The sequence below is a fragment of the Agelaius phoeniceus genome, chromosome 3 (assembly GCF_051311805.1).
Source record: "Agelaius phoeniceus isolate bAgePho1 chromosome 3, bAgePho1.hap1, whole genome shotgun sequence".
Classification (NCBI taxonomy): Eukaryota; Metazoa; Chordata; class Aves; order Passeriformes; family Icteridae; genus Agelaius; species Agelaius phoeniceus.
In genome coordinates this window covers 110,906,462-110,928,461 of record NC_135267.1, presented here as the reverse complement: position 1 = coordinate 110,928,461, position 22,000 = coordinate 110,906,462, and the positions used below count along the sequence as shown (strand labels likewise).

The following is a 22,000-nucleotide window of genomic DNA, read 5'->3' as shown; positions in this document are numbered from 1 at the left end:
GTACCCAGCTTTAGGAGAGGGTGCTGGAAGAGGGAACAGAAAAGAATAAAAGACCCTACTCCCTTGGAAAGTAATGACAGATTTTATTCTTTCTCCTACAGCCAAAAGAAAACACATTTGACTCCAGTGTAGAATCCAAAATGATAAAAATAAACACTGGGACATAAAAGCTCCTAAAAGTCTATGTCAGGGAGAGGCAGATGAAAGTTAAAGCTAAGCACCATAAACTGGGGAATTGAGAAGTATTTCAGAACTGCAGCAGGGGGTTTGCCAGAGGGGCTTCATCACCACCCCTGGATGGCAAAATGAGAGTTTCTCTGGAGGCAGGTTTGTCAGCAGCAATGTGCTGGGTTCAGCCTCTGCCTTTGTCAAGTGAGAAGACAAGTAGAGGTAGAAGCTAAACCAGGCTGCTCATGTTGGAACAGCCTCACAAAATAGGAAAGGACAGGTTTGCAGGAGGAGGCAGAATCTTTACTTGGAGCAGCTTTTATTATATCTGAGAAAGCCAAAGAAACTGTTGGGCTCAGTGATCTTCCTTCTACAATCACCTTGAGGTATTTCAAGACAAGAAAAGCCCCAGTGCAGACAAAGCAAGCCACAGGAGTGCCTTAACATTGCAGTGGAAGCCTGCACTGCAAGGAAACGCTTGTTATTCCCAACCTTGTGTTCATCTCCTCTCTAATGTCAGAGGGAGGCTGCCATGGAGCAGCCATGGGGCTCTGGAGTCAGCTGCACACAAGGATCCTTCCTCATGCCAGTGAGAAAAAGTCCTTCAAGCCTGTAGCTTCAAGGAAGCTGTCAAAACTTCCTTGAAGTTGCAGAGAGTACCTGGAGACCGTAAGAGACTAACAGCATCCACACAGGTTTCATCATGCACAAAAAATGCCAAAAGAAAATAACACAATTGAGTCCAGCTGTTTAAATTCACTAATTAATGCTTGAAACAGAGGTAAAGATTCAGATTTAAAATAAGAGGTTAAACAAGCCCAAAACTTTGTGGTGTAATGTCCATAGGCTTATAGGATAATTCAGGCTGGAAAAGACCTCTAATGTTACATTGGAATTTTAACCTCAAACCATAAATGTAAATTGAAAATTGTCAATAAGCAACCAGTTTGGGACAGTGCATCTCATAGGACTAGTCACAAAAACTGCATCCTCAAACAAGGAATGGGTTGGAGGCAAGAAGACCATCTGGAAAGTCTTATACCAGATGCCCTACTCTCTTTGCCATGTGTCTTGCTAATGTTGGAGATGGAGTATGGAGTTTCTTTTGATTCAGGGGAGGACAGAGTCAGCTCCTGTATTGATGAAACTGCAAAATGCATTCAAGCACAGGGCAGAAAAGTCAAAACCGAAGTCTTGGTCACCCAAGATAGGAGCTAGGAGATGCTTAGATTAAATGAGAAACATAATGGAACAAGATAATTAGTAGAGGAAGGTGATCAGTCCTTCACTCCTTGCACCATCCAGGCTATTGCAGCTCCATAGAAGGTGTTAGGAAATTACTGCTGGAAACAGAAAAGCTAACACCTTAGTGACCAAGTAATTTAATAATCCACCCCTCTCAACAAGTAGTTGGCATCCTGAAAAGGAGCAGAAAGACTGCAGAAGAAAGTGTTAGATGTGTGAAGTAAAAAGTAAACTCTTCCTTTCAGCATTATGTGTGACAGCAGCAGCAGCAGCACAGGAGTCTGGCTGCTCTCACCAGGCATGGCCAAGCAGTTTGAGCCAGGTCTAATTAACCAAGTTGTTAATTCAGTCAAGTCAGTCACAGACCTTGCACATGTGTTGGCCATTAACTAAAGCTGGTGAGTGGTTAAAGGAGCACATTTGGGTCCAAGAAATAGAGCAATGTACATTTCAAGGAATGCAGTAGGAGCAGCAGAGCCCCAGGAGTTGCAGAACAGTGATCCATAATCTCACTTCTGACTGGGGAGGCTGGATCTGTCTGCAGTTTAAATATTCAGCAGCACACCTATTAGAGTTTCTCTCCCTTGCTCTTAGAAGACTGGTGATGAAAAAAATAATTTGTCCTTTAGTTCAACTTCAGTTTAAACTGTAACCCTGGAGGCACAGCATTGTCAGGTGTCCCTGCTTCACTCCTGTGGGCCTGTCCTGGGATGAACACTGAAATGGCTCATACCATGGCACTGGGGCAGCACATTAGTGAAACATGGGTGGCCCAGGTATGCTGCTGAAAGGGGAAAATGTCTCCTAAGGTCACAGATCGTGGTGTTATTCTGCTCTGTGCCCTCGCAGCAACTTCATGTCTGGGCAACACACAGTCTGGGCCATCAGCCACAGCAGGAGCCCTTTTGGAAAAGCTCTTTTGGATCTCCTCATCCCTACCTGCTGCTCTACAGCCCTTGGCTGCAGGGCAAGGCAGTGCAGACAGGCAGCTCCTGGCAGTCAGCACCACTTGCAGCATTCCCTGAGCCCAGACCCTTGCTGTGCCTGCATCCCAACACCAAACAAGCCTGTTCTCATGGGAATGGCCAAACTGGAGCTGCTTTAAAGCAGAGCATGTCCTGGGGAAACAGCTTGGAGAAAGGCTGGAGATGATGCATCAGCACCTACCAGCACTCAGGAGTGCAGGGCTGGTGGAGGAGGGAGGGCAGAGACAGCAAGGAGAGAGGTACAGAGGGTGAAAATGCAGTGGGAGATAACTCAGAGCTCTCAGCAGCTCCACTGCTCTGCTTCTTCATCTGTAGCCTTTGCAGGGTGCTGCCCCTGCTTGCTGTGTGATGCTCTGCCCCCTGAGCTTAGGACACAACCTTCTGGGATGTGCTGTCCCCATGGGCCCAGCCTGCCTGGAGCACCTGCTGCAAGGAAAGCAGGCTCATGTCTTGTCCCACGTGTGAAGGCACTTGCAGGAGGAGGTCCCCAGGCAGAGTCAGCCCTTTCTCCCACTGCTTTGAGTTCAGCTGCCCCAATCTCATCCCCAGTCTGTGCAGCAGAGGCAGCAGCACCTGTGGCCCCGGCAGGTGCTGCACATTCACTCCTTTGGCTGTCACCTCTGTCCCCAGAGCCCACCAGCACAGGACTGGACCCTGCAGAGTGTGTCATGGCCCCCAGCATGAGGGGTGCAGCCTCTCTGCCTGCCAGCACTGCAGCTCTCACCAACTCCTTGCCTTTGTCCTGGCAAAACACCTTTCCAGGCATCCAGGAGAAAAGGACTTTTCACTTTTTCCATTCTTTACAGGGCACAGGTGAGCAGGTGGCCCTCACCCACCCAAAGGGCACACACACCTCCCTGCTTGCACCCACCCTGAGACACATCTCCCCTCCAGGCAGCCGCTCTACCCTCCCTGCTCCAAGGGCATGGCTTGACACAAAGCACACCCAAACACACTTGGCTGCTGCTCAGCAGCCAGGCTTGCTGTCCTTGGATGCCCTGACCCAGTGGGACACCCCTGCTCCTCCCAAGGCCTCTGTCACAGTCCAGCAGGTCTGGCTGGTGACCAGCTCACAGCAGGCAGAGTTTGCTGCAGGACCTTCACATGAGAAATGAGGGGGTCCCCACAGCCTCCCTTCCTAATGCAGATGTCCCTCTCCAAAACCACAGCAGGAGGAAAGGACTCCAAAAGGATCAGGTGCCCTGTGCTGGGTCCATTTGCAAGGGATGTGTTGTGGGCACACAGGATCATTTCTTTGGCTATGCCCTAAATGGAGAGCTCCACTGTGACTTTTGACACCTTTCAGCAAGGTCTCAAAGTCCAAAGAGGTGCCTGTATGAAAAGCCATGGGAAGTTGAGCTCCAAGAGCAGAGGCTGCTTTTCAAGCTCATGTTGCTGCTCCTTGGTACCTAGCTGCTCTGAATGAGCAAACTCCACAGGAAAAAAAAGATGAAATTTGAGGATCTCCTGCTGGAAATTGGGGGCTTTGGCAGATTCCAGATTTTGATTTTGGCGATCCTCTGCCTCGCAAGAATCAACCTTCCCATGCATTTCCTGCTGCACAATTTTCTTGCTGCCACCCCCTCTCATCACTGTGCAATTCCACACCAAGAGGCATTTGTGAATCTCACCATGGAGGAAGTTCTGCTCATCAGCATCCCTCAGAAGCCCGACGGCACTTTCAGCTCCTGTGAGATGTTCTCACAGCCCCAGTTCCACCTGCTGCTCAACTCCTCTCTGCAGCCAGAGAACAAATCCATCATCCAGCACTGCCAGCACGGATGGGCCTATGACCACTCTCAGTTCACCTCCACCATCTCCACCCAGGTAATTCCTGGCCTGGGATCCAGCCAAAATTGAAATTACCTCTGTGCTTTGAGGAGGAGATGGAGAGGTGCTTGCTGAGTGCACAGAATGAGAGGGGAATCTGTGCATTGCAGCCAGTGGACATGACCTGCTCAGAGAAGATGTCCTGGGAGGGGGAAGCTCTCTGAAGCTCAGTATAGGAGCTAACATTCATTAATATTATTTTTGTGAGCATCTCCTCTTGCTTAGATTGATGCCAATATTTCTCATTATAATCATCCAAATTTCTCCAGATGATTGAGAGATTTGGGAGGGGGTCAGAAGGTAGTGGAAAGACACACATATAGGATTTTCTCTGTGTGGCATTTGCACAAGATTGCATCCTGTCAGGGTTTCACATGAGCTCTTGATTTCCTTTCTTGGCTTTCCAAACACTTTATAACTCCTATTCCCTTGGCCACCCCTCCTCACTGGTGTTCTCCTTCTCTTCTCTTCTCTTCTCTTCTCTTCTCTTCTCTTCTCTTCTCTTCTCTTCTCTTCTCTTCTCTTCTCTTCTCTTCTCTTCTCTTCTCTTCTCTTCTCTTCTCTTCTCTTCTCTTCTCTTCTCTTCTCTTCTCTTCTCTTCTCTTCTCTTCTCTTCTCTTCTCTTCTCTTTTCTCCCCAGGGTTGTGCTGCCTCTCTTCTCTTACCACCAATATCTCTCTCCCAAATCCAATGTTCTCTCTAAGGCTCTTCCACTGAGCTCATAGCCAGCCATAACCTTGAGCCTGCAAAAGGTCCCTGCCCATCAAATATTAACCACCCACCTTCTGAAACAGTTTTCCAGCGCTAGCAGTGATACCTCTGGGTGTTAATGCTTTACTTTCCTTGGGAAGCAGTCCAAATCACCCAAGGTCTCAGGGAAGGGGAAGTTTGGTCAGGCAGAAGGGGCACAGCTGGGTTAGAAGGATAGTGCTGGGTGTTTCAGTGGGAGCAGGGACAAATCTTAGCCTGGAGCTGGTGCTTCCTCCCCACCACCCAAACCCTGCTCCTCACAGGGGTGAGTGAGGGTTGTGTGTGCCCTGGGTCTCCACCTCATTTCTGCGCTGAAGATGTGAAGCAGTGCTGAGGGAGAGGGTAGAAGGAGGAGCTCTGCAGCATGGAGCCTCATGATGCTGCTCCCATGGCCAGAGGCCTTGGGACCCCTGCAAGGGACCAGGCCTTTCTCTGGAATTCTGCTCCTGTAGCAAGAAAGGTTGCTCGAGGTCTAGCTGGCCTCATCAGAGAGGCTGCAAGTCTGGGTTGATGATTAAATTTTGCCACATTTGCACACAGAGAAAATTACCTCTGCATTCTGTAGAGATCTGTGATATTTGCACTTCCAACAAAGTAAAATTATGCTCATTAACTTAATTAGGATGGATGTCCAAACCAACTCCTCAGTAAGAAATCAATGGGTTAGTATTAAGAGCAAGTATTTGACCTTACCTCCCCTCTGTCCTCCTTCTTCCCTGCACAGACAACTTCCAAGGAAACTGGTCAGTTTGAAGTTGTCTGTACATCCAGTTATCCTCTGCCAGTTCCTCCTCCCTGTTTGGCAGCATCCTGCCTATTCCATTAGGATTTTTCATCCATGTGAGGAGTAAAGACTGAGGGAAGTGAGGGAAGCGAGGGAAGGAGTGGAGCAGGAGGGGAAATGAGATGGGGAAGAGGAAAAAGCAGAGACAACAATGGAGTGGGAAAGCAATGGAAAGATTTTCCTTCTTCCCTGCACAGAAAAGGAAACTGGTCAGGGCAAGAGGAACTGGTTATCATCACAGCTGTGCCCAGTGCTCACTGAGGGCTGTGACAGCTCACTGCACCCTGCCAATGCCCAGCTCACCAGGACACTCTCAGGGCACAACAGAGGCAGCTGGGGGAGAGACTTGCACCTGGGCAGGTCTGGCAGAGGTCAGGAGAAGAAAATGGGGAACTCTCCGTGTGTGGTCCACAGGAAAGTTTTCTGATGCCCAACCGTGTCCTGGGGTGCATCAGGCACAGCATCACCAATGAGTCAAAGGAGGGGATTGTCCTGCTCTGCTCTGCTCTGCACTGGGCCAGCCTCACCTCGAGTCCTGGGGGCAGTTTTGGGTACCATAATATAAAATATTCAATTTTCAGCTACTGGAGAACATTCAAAGGAGAGCCACGAGGATGGTGAAGGGTCTGGAGAGGAAACCATACAAGGAGTGGCTGAGGGCACTTGGTCTGTCCAGCCTGGAGGAGACTGAGGGGAGATTCATTGGGGTCTCCAACATCCCCACAAGGGGAAGTGGAGGAGCAGACACTGCTCTTTTCCCTGTGGTGACCAGTGACAGGATCCACGGGAATGGCCTGAAGCTGAGTCAGGGGAGGTTTAGTTTGGATATCAGAGAAAAGTTTTTCACCCAGAGGGTGGTTGGGCACTGGAGCAAGCTCCCCAGGGCGGTGGTCTCAGCACTAGAGTGACAGAGCTCCAGAATCATTTGGACAAAAATCTCAGGCACTTGGGGTGACTTTTGGAGCATCCTGTGCAGGGCCAGGAGCTGGACTCGATGACCCTGATGGGTCCCTTCCAACTCAGCATCTTCTATGGTTCTGTGATTCCATGAAGGGTTCACAGAGAGGCTGTCACAGCGGGGATGGATAACTGGGACTTGTGTAAGATGCACCTTTCCATTTCCCAGGACTCTGGCACTGTCTGATGTGCACTTTAGTGCAGGATCCCACTGGTCCATCAGACTCAGCAGATACAAACTGCACGACACAACAGAATGAAAGAGCACTGGAATGAAGGAGTGTGAGAAGGCAGCAGGGACTGGGCTGGGCACTAAAGTGTCATTTTGGCCTTGTGTTTCAGTGGGACCTCGTGTGTGAGCAGCGGGGGCTGAACCAGGCAACAGCAACCTTCTTCTTCATCGGCGTCACCGTGGGGGCCATGGTGTTCGGGGACCTCTCCGACAGGTTTGAGCCCTCCCAGGCTGCTCCTCCAGGGCCTCAGCTTCACAGAAAGAATGCCACAAACATGTCACCTCCAACAGGCAGTCAGAGGGGTGGGGAAAGGACAAAAGGCGACTGCAAAGGGAGATCCAGCCTCTCACTGGGAAATTGGATTCGAGGGAGTAAATGCTTCCTGGAGCAGTGAGCCACTAAATGCTTCCTGGATCAGAGAAGCAGCTCTGGCCTTGGGCAGGAGTCAGATGCACTGCTGACTGTGGTCAGAAGTGCTGCAGGAGCAATAAAAAAACCAACAAAAAAAAATTCAGTCTGCCAGACCAGTTTCAGTCTAAAAATAGAGTGAGCTGATTGATACAAAGCTGGACAAAAGGGCTAAAAGAGTGAACTCCTTGCAAATTATACACAAATTAACTCCTTGCAAATTATACCCAAATTGGCTAATAACACACAAGTGAGGAGCTCAGAGGAATTTCTTGCCATAGATCAAAAGAGTTTCTGTGACGGTGTTCACAGGGGTCTTAGGATGAGGGAAGAGACGAGGATCTGACTCCATGTTTCAGAAGGCTTGATTTATTATTTTATGATATATATTATATTAAAACTATACTAAAAGAATAGATGAAAGGATTTCATCAGAAGGCCAGCTAAGAATAGAAAAGGAAAGAATGATAACAAAGGCTTGTGGCTCGGACTCTCTGTCCAAGCCAGCTGGGCTGTGATTGGCCATTAATTAGAAACAATCAACATGGGCCAATCCCAGATGCACCTGTTTCATTCCACAGCAGCAGATAATCCTTGTTTACATTTTGTTCCTGAGGCCTCTCAGCTTCTCAGGAGGGAAAAATCTTAAGGAAAGGCTTTTTCATAAAAGATGTCTGTGACAAGTTTCCAGCAAGCAAAATCTGACTCTGTCATTCCAAGATAATCAGGGTAAAGGATATTTTTTTCAAGCAGGGAGGTATTTATTCCTTAAGGAAGAGGTGAAGCAATGAAGGAAACAGAAACAAAGCTGCTCTCTCTGGTTAAATGTTAGGATGTAAACAATATAAACCTGAAAAATAAATCCAAGTAATAATCTAGAAAGGGCATCAGATAAGAAACTAAATATTTTTGCAAGCAGCAAAACCAGGAAACCCATCAGAGGACAGAGAGTCCAGGCACGCAGTTGGGATGTGCTGTTCCCTTACATTATTCATTATTGGGAAACTGCTTCCTGATTTCCTTCCTCTGGGAGGAATTAGAGTACAGCAAGCTGCAGAATCACTGCAGAGGGGAGCCTGAGGTGTGAGGGACCCAGAGACTTTAGTGCTGCAGATGGGAATTTTTACATCCATATCTTTTCCCATGGGTACATGGCTATGCTTGTACAAGGACCCAAGGCACCTGCATGATTTTCAAACTGTGTGCCTTGGCTTTGTACCTACAATAGTTTTATTGCACAGCTGGAGGGGGGAGAAATTCAGAATTGAGAAAAGGAACAGGACAAAATATGGCAGAAAATAAGATAACACAAGGTAGCACAAAATGAAAAGTAATTTGTTTCACAAATGGACTGTGAGAGGGGAAGAGCCAGCAGAGGATCAAGGCATAAAAGGAGCATCTTGGAATAAAAAGTCTGTAGTGTGAGACATAAATGAGCCTGTGCTCACAGTGAGAGAATGTGTAGAGGCAGGTGCTGGAGCTGGAGCTTTGAAATGAGCTGACAGAAGAAGGCAGAGAGGAAGACACCAGAGGAATAAATGCCAGTTGAATTCCAGGAGTAAGGAGACATTGTCCTGGAGCCCTGCAGCACCTTGAGGACAGAAAAGCTTTTAGCTGGTGTCCAAATAAGATCTCAGGAGTGCCAGGCAGCCTGACCTCTGTCTGCACCAGGCAAATTGGCAGAAACTCCTCTGAAAGGTGGAGCCAGAGCCCCAGGGGGAGGTAGGACACAGCAGTGAAGAATCAGCAGGGGTTTTCCAAAAGATCCGAGCCTTAAAATTGTGCAGGATTTCTTTGCATGGATCAACAGGCATGTCAGCAGGGGAGACACCACCTCAGCCTCCTTATCAAACACCCCTTCAGACACTGAGCTGCCCCAGAGTAAGAAGGAAGGTCTCAGCATGACTAAATTAGTAAAAGCCAGGAAGAAGAGAGGAAATGCAAGTGCTCCATTATGACAGGGGAGCGGCCTGTGCTTGGAATTTTGTGCTTTTAAGTGCATTCATAAATAATCTGGGAAGGGAGCAAGTGGGGAGGGGATGCTGAGTCTGGCAGAGATGAGGCCAGAGGCTGGAGACTTTGCAGAAGGGGTTAAAGGACTCTGTGACTGGATGAGACAATCAGGGCAGATCAATCTAAAATAGAGAAACCATTTAAACCTCTCATTTAAAATGGAGGCTCTGAGCTGACCACAGCTACTCAGTAGGAAGATTTTGGCATCATACAGCAAAACACAATTCTGCTCTGGGCAAACATCCACACAGCAGTGAGTAGTGGTTAGGGAAGCAAGAGGAAAATTAAGGATCATTAGGTTAAACCTCAGATATCACCCCCCACATCTCCCCTATCATCTCTTTAAAGCTGACCTCCCATTAGCAACCCTTCTTTTCTCTGACAGAGATGAGATCCCACTTCTTTGTGCTAACAGTGAGGCAGAGGTTTCATCTCTGGTGCTCCAGGGGGAAAATCATCTGGCATTTTGCTACTGTTCAGGTTCAGGTGTTTTCTAAGCCATTATAGGTATTTGGATTTGAGATCTACTCCACTGACAAATTTGACCCAGGTAAACCCTCCAAAAACCTTCACTGTGAACAAATGTATGAAAAAAAAAATACATATACACAATATGTGTAACAGAAATAATAACAGAAGCAATATATATATAACATATATATTGTTTCTGTTATTGTCTGCTCTTCTCCAAAGACTCCTTTTGTACCTTGTCCTTGTACTGAATTGGTTCAATAATGCTTTGGCAGACTTCCAGATTGTTGGGGTTTTTCTTTATGAAAATGGCTTTTTTTATTAATTTTTATGTTTCTGCAGTCTGCTCCTTTTTATTGTCTTTTCTACAGTCTTTCAGAAGTTGTGCTTTCCTACCACTCTCTTTGAGGACAATTTTAATGGCATTATTTCTAGCAGCCTCCCTCTATCCTGCAGTTCAATCCTGGCATCTCACTCCTGGTTTTCCTAGCAAGTAGTGTGCATTTGCTGAGAGTGTAGTAATGGTTCCTTAAATAGCTGCCTTGACTCCTACAGGGAATATCATGGTTTTATACCCTCCTTACTGTATTTTCAAGGAAAATCTTCATTTACAAAATGTATCTTCTTTCTTGGGCAGTTACACATTGGAAACTGGATCCAGCTCTGGAGGGTTTCTGGTGCTTTCTGTTCTCACCCTGGGGCATCAAGGTGTCTTTTACAAACTGTCCCAGCTTAAATTTCAAAGCAGACCCAGCAAACTCCCCGTAGCCAAGCCACAAGTTGGGGAGTTTGCCAGTAGGTTCATTTATCACCTGCTGAATGAAGTATTTTTTTATTATTTTTGGGAATGTTACTGTGGCATTATGTCCCCTGGCATGCTACTTTTTCCCCCGGAGCAATTTTTCCTGCTACCCTCCTTCTCAGGGGGGCACTGGGAGAGCCCTAATGCCAGGATCAGAGCAGGATTTCAGTCCTTGTGCACTGAACATCACCTGCAGGAAGGCTTAATCTACTACTGCTGCTTGAGCCTCAGCTTTCCTAACATGCAGTGCTGATGTTCATCAGGAGACTGACACCTTGTGCCCCATTTTGATTTTTAGATTTTCATAGGTTGTGTAGAAATACATGCAGACATATTTCTCTGTCTGTGAGAGTGTCTGTCTGTGTGTATCTGTACATTTATTTTGCATTTGTGTGCATTTGATGTTTTGTATTTCTCCACATTCTCCGCACAGGACTCTGGACAAGGGGGTAAGGAAACCCCAGGGGAGCAACACCCTGGCAGATTCCTCAGAAACCCCTTAGGATTTCAGGGCTATTTGCACTTGTGGGCAGACAATTGGATTCCTTCCTTTTCCTTCCCAGGAGCAGGGTGAAAGTGTCACGGCTCTGTCACCTCCTTGAGAGCGGTGGCAGTGGCCAGTCCTGAGTAAGCCATGGGAGAAGGACACGGACACTGGAGGGAGCAGGGTGTGACAGCAACACGGGATTTCAAGCTGGCATCACTGCTTTTGGTGGTGGTGTGGGCCAGGAGAGCCAGATTTGTTGTTCTGAGCAGCACTGCTCTTTCCACTGGAGATTCCCAAAGTTTATGGGGTGGGATCTGCATGGGATTGCACCAGCTTGATCCACAGCAATTTTTTTTCCTCTCCAGCATGCTGCATCCTTTAATTTTCCTCTAAAATCTCTGGTTTGCCCATTTCAAACCCTGCTCCCATGACAGGTTTCCAGCCAGTGTAACCCAGCCTGTGCTCGTGGCAGGTTTGGAAGGAAGACCATGCTGCAGCTGTCCCTGGTGTGCTCCCTGGTTTTTGGGATGCTGAGCGCCGCCTCCGTGTCCTACACGATGCTGGCCGTCACACGGACCCTCACCGGGGTGGCCCTGAGTGGCCTGTCCCTGATTGTCCTGCCTCTGGGTGAGTGTGGGGGGCTGTGGCTGTCAGGGGGGCTCCTGGCAGACAGTGGGTGGCAAGGGAATTCTCTACCAGGCAGGACAGGCTTGGTAGGAACAGGGGTCTGGGAATCGCCGCGCGTGCAATTTCCCTCTTGCAAGGAGCCCAGAATTACAATTTGCTGTTGGTCTAATTAATATTTAACAGTCTATTCAAAATACAGCAACCACTTGTCAGTACTTCTGTTGCAACAAGCCACCCAATTCCTGTCAGGTGTCATCCACACAATCAAAGCCACACTCCAAAGTCTCTGCCCCTTTTCCACTCGTACAAAGTTCTCACCTTTCAAGCACTGTTAGGACAATCCAGCATTGCCCTGTCCTCAGCACGAGAGGATGGTGGGTCATTGGCAGGGTGTTTCTGCTTCCCCAGATTCGAGTTTGCTCACAAGCTGCCAATCTGTATTCTACAATGAGAAGAACTACCAAATTTTTTTTTTACAAATCACGCAGAGCTAGGCAAAAACTGAAGCTGAAGAATTTGGGTGATTACATTATAAAAACAAGCTCCAGATTTCAGGATATCCAGTAAACCACTGGATAATTTTGTAGATACAGTTGGGACATACTGGGCAGAAAGTGTTGTACCCAAGAACAATTAACAGTTGCAGCAGAAATTTCCAGTATTTTTGCAGATCTAGTCAAAATCAAGCTATAATGGCTTCAGCATTGGAAAAGCCCACACAAGACCTGACAAATCCCAAGGGCTGCTGTGTTTGTTTATTGCTATAAAGGTTGATTCCTGCAAGTCATAGTAGAGCTTGGGAGGGGCATTTCTGATTGTTAGAGGTTGTAGCAAGATGTCCAAAACTTCAGAGGAAAACTGGCTTTTAGTTCACACACACAAACAAGGAGACCCCCACTGGTTTTACTCTTTTGCTGCTGTCTGCTCTGGGTGGGCTCCATGTGAACAACAATTCTTCCCAATCTATTTCTTTAACCTGAAATAATGAGTGGAAATGGGAATAATGAGAGAGAAATGGGAAACTGTGCAAGCAAGATGGCTAGGGGAAAAAAAAATCTGGTTGATGAAGAAGACCAAGTGAATGCTATTGAATGGGATAAAAAAAATATCACCAAGAGTGGTTTTAGCACTGTTCCTTAACACATGTCCAATATTTCTTTTCCTGAAGTTTTATTTTAGTGGCTGACAGCTTTGCAACAGCCTAAGTACTGCGGCTGAATATTTTAATATTCCAAATATCAGCCAACAGCCAACAGTGGAATATCAGCCAACAGTGGAACTTTGTGAAGGAGCAGAGCAGGGGTGTTCCCTTGCTTTGCCCTTGTTAGAAAGCCCTGCAGGCCCTCCCTGCCTGGAGAAGTCCTGCATGTCCCAGCTGGATGCTGCCTCCCTCTTGCAGGGATGGAGTGGGTGGATGTCCAGCACCGCACCTTCACCGGGATCCTGAGCAGCATCTTCTGGAGCATTGGGAACATGCTGCTGGCCCTGGCAGCCTACTTGGTGAGGGAGTGGCACTGGCTGCTGGTGGCTGTGACAGCACCTTGCCTCCTGAGCATCGTCTGCCTGTGGTGAGTGCAGCCAGCAGAAAGGAAGCACACTGGGATTGGCCTCCTCTGTGGATTCCAGGAGTCGTTCAGTAGCCTCAGGATGAGCAGGATTCATCTGTGTCTTGTACCTGGATTGCCCAAGTGTGGCACCTCTGGGAAACTGGAGTGGTGTAAGAGCTTAAATGAGGGATGTGGGACTCCAGGGGCTCTCCAAAATGCAGTTTATTCCATCCAAGAGGTTACAGCAGCCCAGGGTGGTGGGTGACAGAGCCTGTGCCTACAGCTGTCAGCTCCAGCTGCAGGCAGGCCTGGAGACCCTGAGTTTAGGTTACAATGCATTATAGACTTTTCTTTGCTGAGCATCTTCATACAGTAGAACCAATCTATACCTTAACTTTTATCTATAGCCCATCATAACCACTATAATTACCATATTCATGCTACTGTTCTCCAATCACTAAAAGTTAGTACATTATAGTTTAAGCTAGAAGTTGTTTTTCAGTTTTCTTGCAGTAGAAAATTCTGAGACCTTTTTTCTACTTGCCACATTTGCTGACTTGTTTGCCTGTGCTATCTTTCTGCTTGGTAAAAACATCTTCTTGTTTGAAGCTTATCCTTTGCTCTAAATCATTAAAAACCTTTCTAACTAACACAGCCTTTGCCTCCTTGGTTATCCAGTAAGACTGGCTCAGCAGTTCTTTTCTTTTATATCAAAACTTGCTTCCACCTCTATTCCTTCATCACACTCTACATTTAAAAATCTTTCTGCTAAGCATACATATCTGTGAGACTTTCTTGTCAAACTCTCATCCTTCCCAACAGAGTGGCCTGGGTTTTGTCTCTCCCAAGGTTACATCACAGTTTTGGGGACAAGGAGGAGGCAGGAATGAGGCTGAGGCATTAGGATGACAGGTGGAAGCAGGATTTGGTGCTGCCAGCTCTGTCAGACGTGGCTCAGAGTAAAGAAAAGAGATTCCAATAAAGGAACACTCAACCAGATCCAGGCTTTAATCCTTAGTAAACTCAAGATAAAACATTTATCCATTCTCTGTCCCCACCTCACTGGGAAAGATACCAAATTTTCCATGAAAGCCACTGACGCCTTCAGGCTAGGTCAAGTTCATTTATCTCTGTGCTTCCCAAGGCTTTTCTCAGGTGTGCAACCATCCTGATGGGCCAAATACACCTGCTTTCTCTGGGCAATTTCCTCCCTGTAGCCTTATTTAAGAATACCTGACATCTCCTAAGCCTTAAAATGGGATATGGTTCATTTAATCAAAGAAACTTTAATTTTTCCATCTTCTTTTTTAATTTCCCTGTGTAGTAATATGAATTAGAATACAGAGCTGATTCATTGACAGTCTAAAGAGTAACTTCTGGTATTTCACTGATCAACTCCAACACAACTAAAATATGTGTCCTGCTGACTTTTTTAGTTCAAGTTGTTTTGCTCTCTTTCTAAGACAACCAGCCATAAAGAAATGAGTCCTTGGAAGTGCTGAAATTCACAGATGCATTTGGACCCCCCCCCCCCCTTTTCATCATAACCATTTAATTTTTCTTCTTATGTTACTATCTTTTATGGACATTAGTTCTCCAACAAATTATACTCTAGTCTTCAAGCACCCATAAGGTCAGTGATTGCAGAAAATTGAAAGTCTCTGAAGTATGGAATTAAAATCTAATTTAGCACTCTGTAGATATTATTGACACAATGTCAGAACTCAGTGGAGACATTAGACAAGCAAAAGACATGGTATTACTCTCTAGAGACAGTGGCAATGAGTGCAAAATGCCATCTTTCCTTCTTTAAATTTCCCAAAGTTGTAAGCTGTGGGAAGGAGATGAAAACTTTCAACAAGACCAATTCTCCAAACATTTTTGCTCTACCCATCATTTTCAATTCCTGCTTGAATAGTGACAACAGTTGCTCATTAGTTTTTCTGTAATCTGATTTAGGGCACATGAATCACAAACACTGGATTGTAGGGATCTGGTCTAGGACCATTCTAGTGGAAGACTCCAGTGTGCAGAAGGCTTTGATTATTGTGAAAACCAAATCATTTTAGCAACTAACAAAGTATGTATAGAGCTCACTGAATCCTTTCTATATTGTGGTTTTTAACATCTGACAATTTCAAAGCTAAAAGAGTTCCAGAAAGCACAAATATGTAAATAAAAACTCCCTGGGGCCAGTTTTAATTGGTAAGAGTTTGAAACTTCAGCCCAGCTCAGCCTTTAGAGGTAGAAGAGCCTGTACCTGTCAAAAGGGTGCCCCACTACTCTTCCCATGCACCACAGTTGTTATGTTTAGGTGGAAGTCTCATGGAGAAGATGCCAGAGAGATGCCTCCATGGATATGAGGTGGAAAACAGGCAGCTCCAAGAGGAACAGTCTCCTCTCCTTGCACCTGCAGGTGGGTCCCAGAGTCTGCCAGGTGGCTCATAGCCAAGGGCAAAGTGAAGCAAGCCCACAGGCACCTGCTCAGATGTGCAAGAATGAATGGAAGGAAAGACTTTGCCGTCTCACCAGAGGTAAGGAACTGGAGATCCAGACACACGTTCTTGTTTTCCCACTTTGTCTCTCTGGGTTTTACTTCTGTCTGATACCTGGAGCAATGCTTATCCTGCAGTGTGGTCTGTGGGGCACTGTGGGCATTTTCCTCTAGAAAGCAGAAATTCACTCCTAAAGATAAAGCTCCAGCTCAGCTCCCATGAGGCCAGAAGTCCCATCCATTGGGTGGAGTGTCTTTCCACTTGTTTTTGCCATGGCAAGAGGCCTCAGTGGACTGGACACTGGAGTAAATACACAGTGAGTACAACTTATTAACTCTGAGGGTACTTACTCCTCAATCAATTGCCAAAAAGCCTTTTGGACAAGCAGTCTCTTCTTCTTCACAGGCACTGAAGAAGAACTTCTCCTCAGTGCTTGACTTTTAAGGTTTTCTGTACTTATATAAGTGGATGGATAAATAATTACCCTTTAAATGAATGCACTCCTAAGAACAAAGCACGAAGCTTGCTGCTAGCTTTTCATACAACAGCAGGCAGCCACATGGGGAAGAGGATGGAACTGGCCAACGCTGACTTTTCCATCTGCCATTTCTCTACAGACCCCTCTGCTACATGGGGCATGTAGGTGAGAGGGAAGAAGAAACCATGAGAAGAAAAAGAGGTCTAAAATGCAGGCAACCTGTAAAGTTATAGGAAAACATGACTCTGAAAATGTATGCTCAGAGAATGGCTCTGCAAAGGGAATGTATGGAAAATCTGAAGCTGGGAAGGGCAAAGTCCCCAGCCTGTCTGGGGTTTCATGCATCCTAACAGAACAGCAGTTGAGCTATTTCCTTCTTTCCATCTCTGCCAGGCCCTCACAAGGATGGGAACAGACAAAAACATGGGAGGGAGTTACTCCTACATCAGCTTGTTCAGGACCCCAGTCCTGAGGAGGATCTCTGTGTGTTCTGGTGTGGTGTGGTAAGCAGTGTCACTTCCCAGGGGGGATTCATCCTACAGCTCCCAGAGGGATTTCCCTCGGTCCCATCTCCACCCACTCCTTGCAGGTTTGGTGTTGCCTTCTCTTATTACGGCTTGAGCATGAACCTGACTGGCTTTGGGCTCAGCATCTACCTCTCCCAGTTTGTCTTTGGTGCCATTGAGATTCCAGCCAAGATGGTCATGTACGTGCTGGTGAACCGAATCGGCCGGCGGCAGAGCCAGGCGTGGACACTCATCCTGGCCGGGGTCTCCATAGGAGCCAACATCATCATTCCCAAGTGTGAGAGGCCCTTCTGCTCTACACAGGACTTGCTAAAGGGGGAGGGAGTCCATTTGGTGCAGTGCTGGAGAGGGAGAGCCGTGGATTTGGCCACAGGCAATTCTTTGTAGAGAAGTCCTCCACCTGAAGGGTGTCCACGAGACAAGGTCACTGATGTGGGCTAACCCCAATGTCTGGTCACAGCAGGTGGTTTTGTGACCCCTAAAGGGTCCAGCAATGGCAAGACACAGTGCCTATCTTAATTAGAGACTTTGTCCAATGGGAACTGTCAGGACCTATCCTGTCATCAGTTCAGCTCCCACTTGGGCCAACACTTACTTGTGATGGTGTTCACAGGGGTTTTCGGATTGGGGAAGAGACGGGGATCTGACTCTATGTTTCAGAAGGCTTGATTTATTATTTTATTATATAAATTACATTAAAACTATACTAAAAGAATAGAAGAAAAGGTTTCATCAGAAGGCTAGCTAAGAATAGAATAGGAAGGAATTATAACAAAGGTTTGTGGCTCGGCTCTCTGTCTGAGCCAGGTCACTGTGATTGGCCATTAATTAGAAACAACCAACACGGGCCAATCAAAGATCCACCTGTTGCATTCCACAGCAGCAGATAACCATTCTTTACATTTTGTTCCTGAGGCCTCTCAGCTTCTCAGGAGGAAAAATCCTAAGGAAAGGATTTTTCATAAAAGATGTCTGCGACACTTACTAAACCTGCAGACCCAGCCTTTGGAGACAGCAGCTCCAGGGCTATGAAGCTCCCTGTTTTGTCTGTGGGAACACTGAACCTTCTCCCTTCTTAGACCTGGAAGTTCCTTCCCAGAGGCAGCTCACTGCCATAAATGCCTTTCCTTCCTCCCAGCCTTCAGCTCCCTGCGTTCAGTAGTGGCCATTTTGGGCAAGGGTTGCTCAGAAGCTGCCTTCACCACCGTCTTCCTGTACACCTCAGAGCTCTACCCCACCATTCTGAGGTAAGAGATGCCACCCAGCTGAGCACACCCCCAGGGCCTGGCTGGGGTGCTCAGGCCATCAGCACAGCAGGATGCGCTGGTGACAACCCTGCAGCACTGGCCCCTTGCCTCTGGAACTAGCAGGTTCTAGGGATTTCATATACTCACAAGAGAGAGGCAGAAAGCCACCCTTTTTTTCACCTGGGTTGTGGGTGGTTAGGTTGTGCTGACAGGAAGATGAATGGAAAGGTGAGGAGTATTCTGTGTGGGAATATCTTTGCACTCCATATAGCACCTGTGCTTAGTAAAGTCTTTGTTCCCTGTTATAATCTGTCAGGGACTGTTAAAAAAACCTGATAATAATAATTTGAAATACAAAATTTTACAAGAGACAAAATACTACCATATGTTTGAGAGTCTTTTGGACATTGGATGATATTAAAGCAGGTACTAACCAGCCTTTCAGGAGGAAAAACAGAGCTTATTTGACATACCTGGGGAATGATAACATAACACCAGATTTAGCATTTGCATAGGTGGGGATATAGCTAAGTCTGGTGGAGGGCATCACCTCACTGATTTCTTTGTGGAAGTCTGAAAAAAAACCTCATGAATGACAGCAGGCCTTGTGGGCTACTTCACTTCTGTCCCTTCCTGCCCAAAGTACCCTCCTCTGCCATTTAGTCCTTCAGCTTTCAAAGGTCTGTTGCATATGGGGAAAGATGCACATTTAAACCAAAGCAGTCACACTGGTCTGCCATTTCTTATCCCAGATCAGTTTGTAACTTTCATGCTCAAAGACATTGGCAAAGACAAAATTGTTGGTTCCTTCTGTAGTACTTGTTCTGTATATGCACAAGCAGGTCCTGGGATCCTTGTCATGAGTGTGAAATGCCACCCATCCCCTCAAAATTAGGTCTTAATTTCTGGTCTCCTCTCCAAGAGCTCCTTCCTTGGACCAAAAATGCTCACAGGTATCTCTAGTGTATGCCACCTGCCTAGAAATACCTGGGAGAAGGAGGAACTTGTATTTGCTCTAAGCAGGTTGGAAGACTCACTAGTCTTACTATTAGAAAATGCTCTCAGGGTTTTAGACATTTAAAGTGGAAACAGCTTTAGAGCAGGTATTCTTAGTGTGGAACTGCAGCTTGTTTCTCACAATAGACATAAATCTGTTTCTCACAGCAGCTACAGTTGATCTCTGGGATAGATGATGATGATGATTTTAGGAAGATATGAAGAAAGAAAATAAAAAAATGGCAGAGGGAAAATGGCAGAGGGGAAAATGGCAGAGGGGAAAAGGGGCAGAGGTCCGCCATGACGCAAGTAGGCCTCTGTTTCCCGTGGTGGTGTGCACCTTTCCAGGCAGAACGGGATGGGGTACACCTCGTTCCTGGCGCGCCTGGGAGGGGCGCTGGCCCCGCTGGTGTTCCTGCTGGACGAGGTGTGGCGGTCCCTGCCCGAGGTGACATACTGCGCCGTGGCCGTGTGCAGCGGCGCCGCGGCCTTCCTGCTCCCGGAGACGCTCAACGCGCGCCTTCCCGAGGGCATCGAGGACGTGGAGAAGCCACGGTGAGTCACCTCCGTCCCGCCCTGCCCCTGGAGGCTGATGAGGAACGGGGACATCCCTCTCTGCTGCCTGCAATTCCCCGTCTGTGGGCGGCAGGGGAAGAAGGGACAGCCCAGTTGTGTTGTTGGCCTGTGGGCCTGTTGGCCTTCCTGCTTTTCTGCCCATCAGCCCAAACGTGATTTTTTTTTTTCTTGCAGGGTAAAAGTGCCACCAGAAGCCAGCACTCCCGAGGGCGTGCCACTGCAGGCTCTCCTGAAGTGAGGAACCCGGTGGGACAGCCAGCATGGAGGACTGCACAAACTGAGCCATGCTCTGATCTGCCAGGGGAAGAGCCTTTGCTGCCCACCGATCTCAATCCCAAGGGAAGTGGAACTGAGGACACGGGAGGAAGGAGGCAGATCAGGACACCAGCAGGCAGGAGCCAACCCACTCTGTGGTGTGGCCAGCAGCAAGGATGCCCAGGTCCAACAGGGTGTGGAAATAAAGGCACCTTGCGCTAAGCTCTCCCAGTCTTTGGCCTTGTTGGACTTGGACCTTGCAGATCCGTGCACAGCCTTCCAGAAACTACAGTGCATTGGTTCCTACACCTGGAGAAACAATGCAGCCAGAAAAATACTGAGTGAGAATCACACAAACCCAAATAAGCTCTAATAAATCCAGCTGGGTGTTAATTTATGGTTCATTTAAAACCATAAACTGTAGCTACAAATATTTCTTGCGTTTAGAAGAGGTCTGGACGGTTTTCACACTGAAAGCCAGAAAAAAGCCCATGCAGGAGTCCCACTGAGGATGGGTTAACTTCAAGCATTTTTCCTACATACATGAAGAAGAAAAACAGTTTTGCATTTAAATCTAGTGTGTATGCAATAATTATACTTTAAGCTATAGAAAAAAACAAAAACACAAAAAACCCAACCCAAACCAAAAAATAAACAAACAAACAAAAACAAACAAAAAACAAAACAAACAAAAAACCCCACAAATCCCAAACCCCAAATCCACCTGGCTACAGGGAATTTTGCATGGAATATTGAGCAGTCCATTATTGGACTTCATTCTGCTTACTGGTCTAACACATTGATCTTAACTCTGTGGAATATCTTTGCCTCTTGTGCTTCATTATGCAACCAACAGAGATGAGCCATCAAATTATCTATCAGTTGGAATTACCTATAATTTTGGAATCCTGATAAACAGCACATACCCAAACTGGGAAGAGGGAATGGCTTCAGGAACTGAGTCCCAGGTGCTCTGTGATTCCCTGGGCTGTGAGGTATTTTAACTCACAACACTGTGAAGAGAACACACACTGAGGATGCATCTGAAAACAGATCCAGAGGCCCATCCAATCCCAGGTCCAAGAGCACTTCCTAGTAGAAATAAGCTGCCTGGAGAATTTTTTTTTAGCTGCTATGACAGCAGCTATTTTTTAAATTAATTATTTTCATCCATGAATCACTTAACACCTTACCTTGCGCTGTCAAAAAAAAGAAAAGGCAATATGCAGGTCATGACCTATCTGTGTTTCCTTCAGCAAAATGTTCTTTATTTCTTGGAAATATATCATGATTTATAGAGTATGCCAGCTGATGTATGCAATGCTGATGTCATTACTCATACAGTATCTGTAGGAAAAACAGGACATTAACCAACTCAAAACCTCAGAATTTTCATTATTGATAGGTTCATTAAGGCAAACCTGATCTGTTCTGGGGAGGAAATCTGACTTCCAGGTTTTGAATTTGTGAGATACCTTTGGTCTGCTGCAGGTTTGTTCGTGAGGAAGACAGAAGTGATGGTTACAAAAAATAAGACCTTTCCATAACCAGAAGGATCAAATTAGGTAGTACTGTAGGAGAAGATAAGGAGTGATTGGAAGAGTCAAATGGGTTAGGAAGGAGGAGATCTGGCTCAGAGCTGAGCACCGACACCCACGGCTGGGGGTGAGCATCCCCCAGGGGCCCTGAGCACCGGAGGGCAGCGGAGCCTGCAGGCACCAAGCCTGTGTGACAGGGGACACCCTGGGCGGAGTCACACCGGGGAGCGGCGGGGCCGGTGACAGATCCCGGGCAGTGACACATCCCGGGAGGTGACAGATCCCGGCCGGTGTCACGGGGCCGGTAACAGATCCCGGCCGGTGTCAGATCCCGGGCAGTGACAGATCCCGGGAGGTGACAGATCCCGGCCGGTGTCAGATCCCGGCCGGTGTCAGATCCCGGGTAGTGTCAGATCCCGGGCAGTGTCAGATCCTGGGCACTGACAGATCCCGGCCGGTGTCAGATCCCGGGCAGTGACAGATCCCGGCCGGTGTCACGGGGCCGGTAACAGATCCCGGGCAGTGACAGATCCCGGCCGGTGTCATATCCCGGGCAGTGTCAGATCCCGGGCAGTGACAG

General features: G+C 47.2%; 1 protein-coding gene across 1 annotated transcript; it reads left to right on the top strand.

The window, feature by feature from the left end:
* The first annotated feature begins 3,848 nt into the window (after positions 1-3,848).
* SLC22A7 (solute carrier family 22 member 7) lies at positions 3,849-20,096 on the top strand. Its single transcript, XM_054630425.2, has 10 exons — positions 3,849-4,226; positions 7,063-7,166; positions 11,607-11,761; positions 13,161-13,329; positions 15,725-15,842; positions 16,675-16,784; positions 16,871-17,085; positions 17,947-18,055; positions 19,400-19,606; positions 19,802-20,096. Exons 1-10 carry the CDS (start codon positions 3,849-3,851, stop codon positions 19,863-19,865), a joined length of 1,629 nt encoding a protein of 542 aa, XP_054486400.2. The 3' UTR covers positions 19,866-20,096.
* Positions 20,097-22,000: the final 1,904 nt, after the last annotated feature.

Excerpts from the sequence above, each read along its gene's own strand:
- SLC22A7 (XM_054630425.2), top strand. The coding sequence starts at position 3,849 with ATGAAATTTGAGGATCTCCTGCTGGAAATTGGGGGCTTTGGCAGATTC. Across the intron at positions 17,086-17,946 it reads CAACATCATCATTCCCAAGT|CCTTCAGCTCCCTGCGTTCA; the intron begins GTGAGAGGCCCT and ends CCTTCCTCCCAG. Across the intron at positions 18,056-19,399 it reads CTCTACCCCACCATTCTGAG|GCAGAACGGGATGGGGTACA; the intron begins GTAAGAGATGCC and ends GCACCTTTCCAG.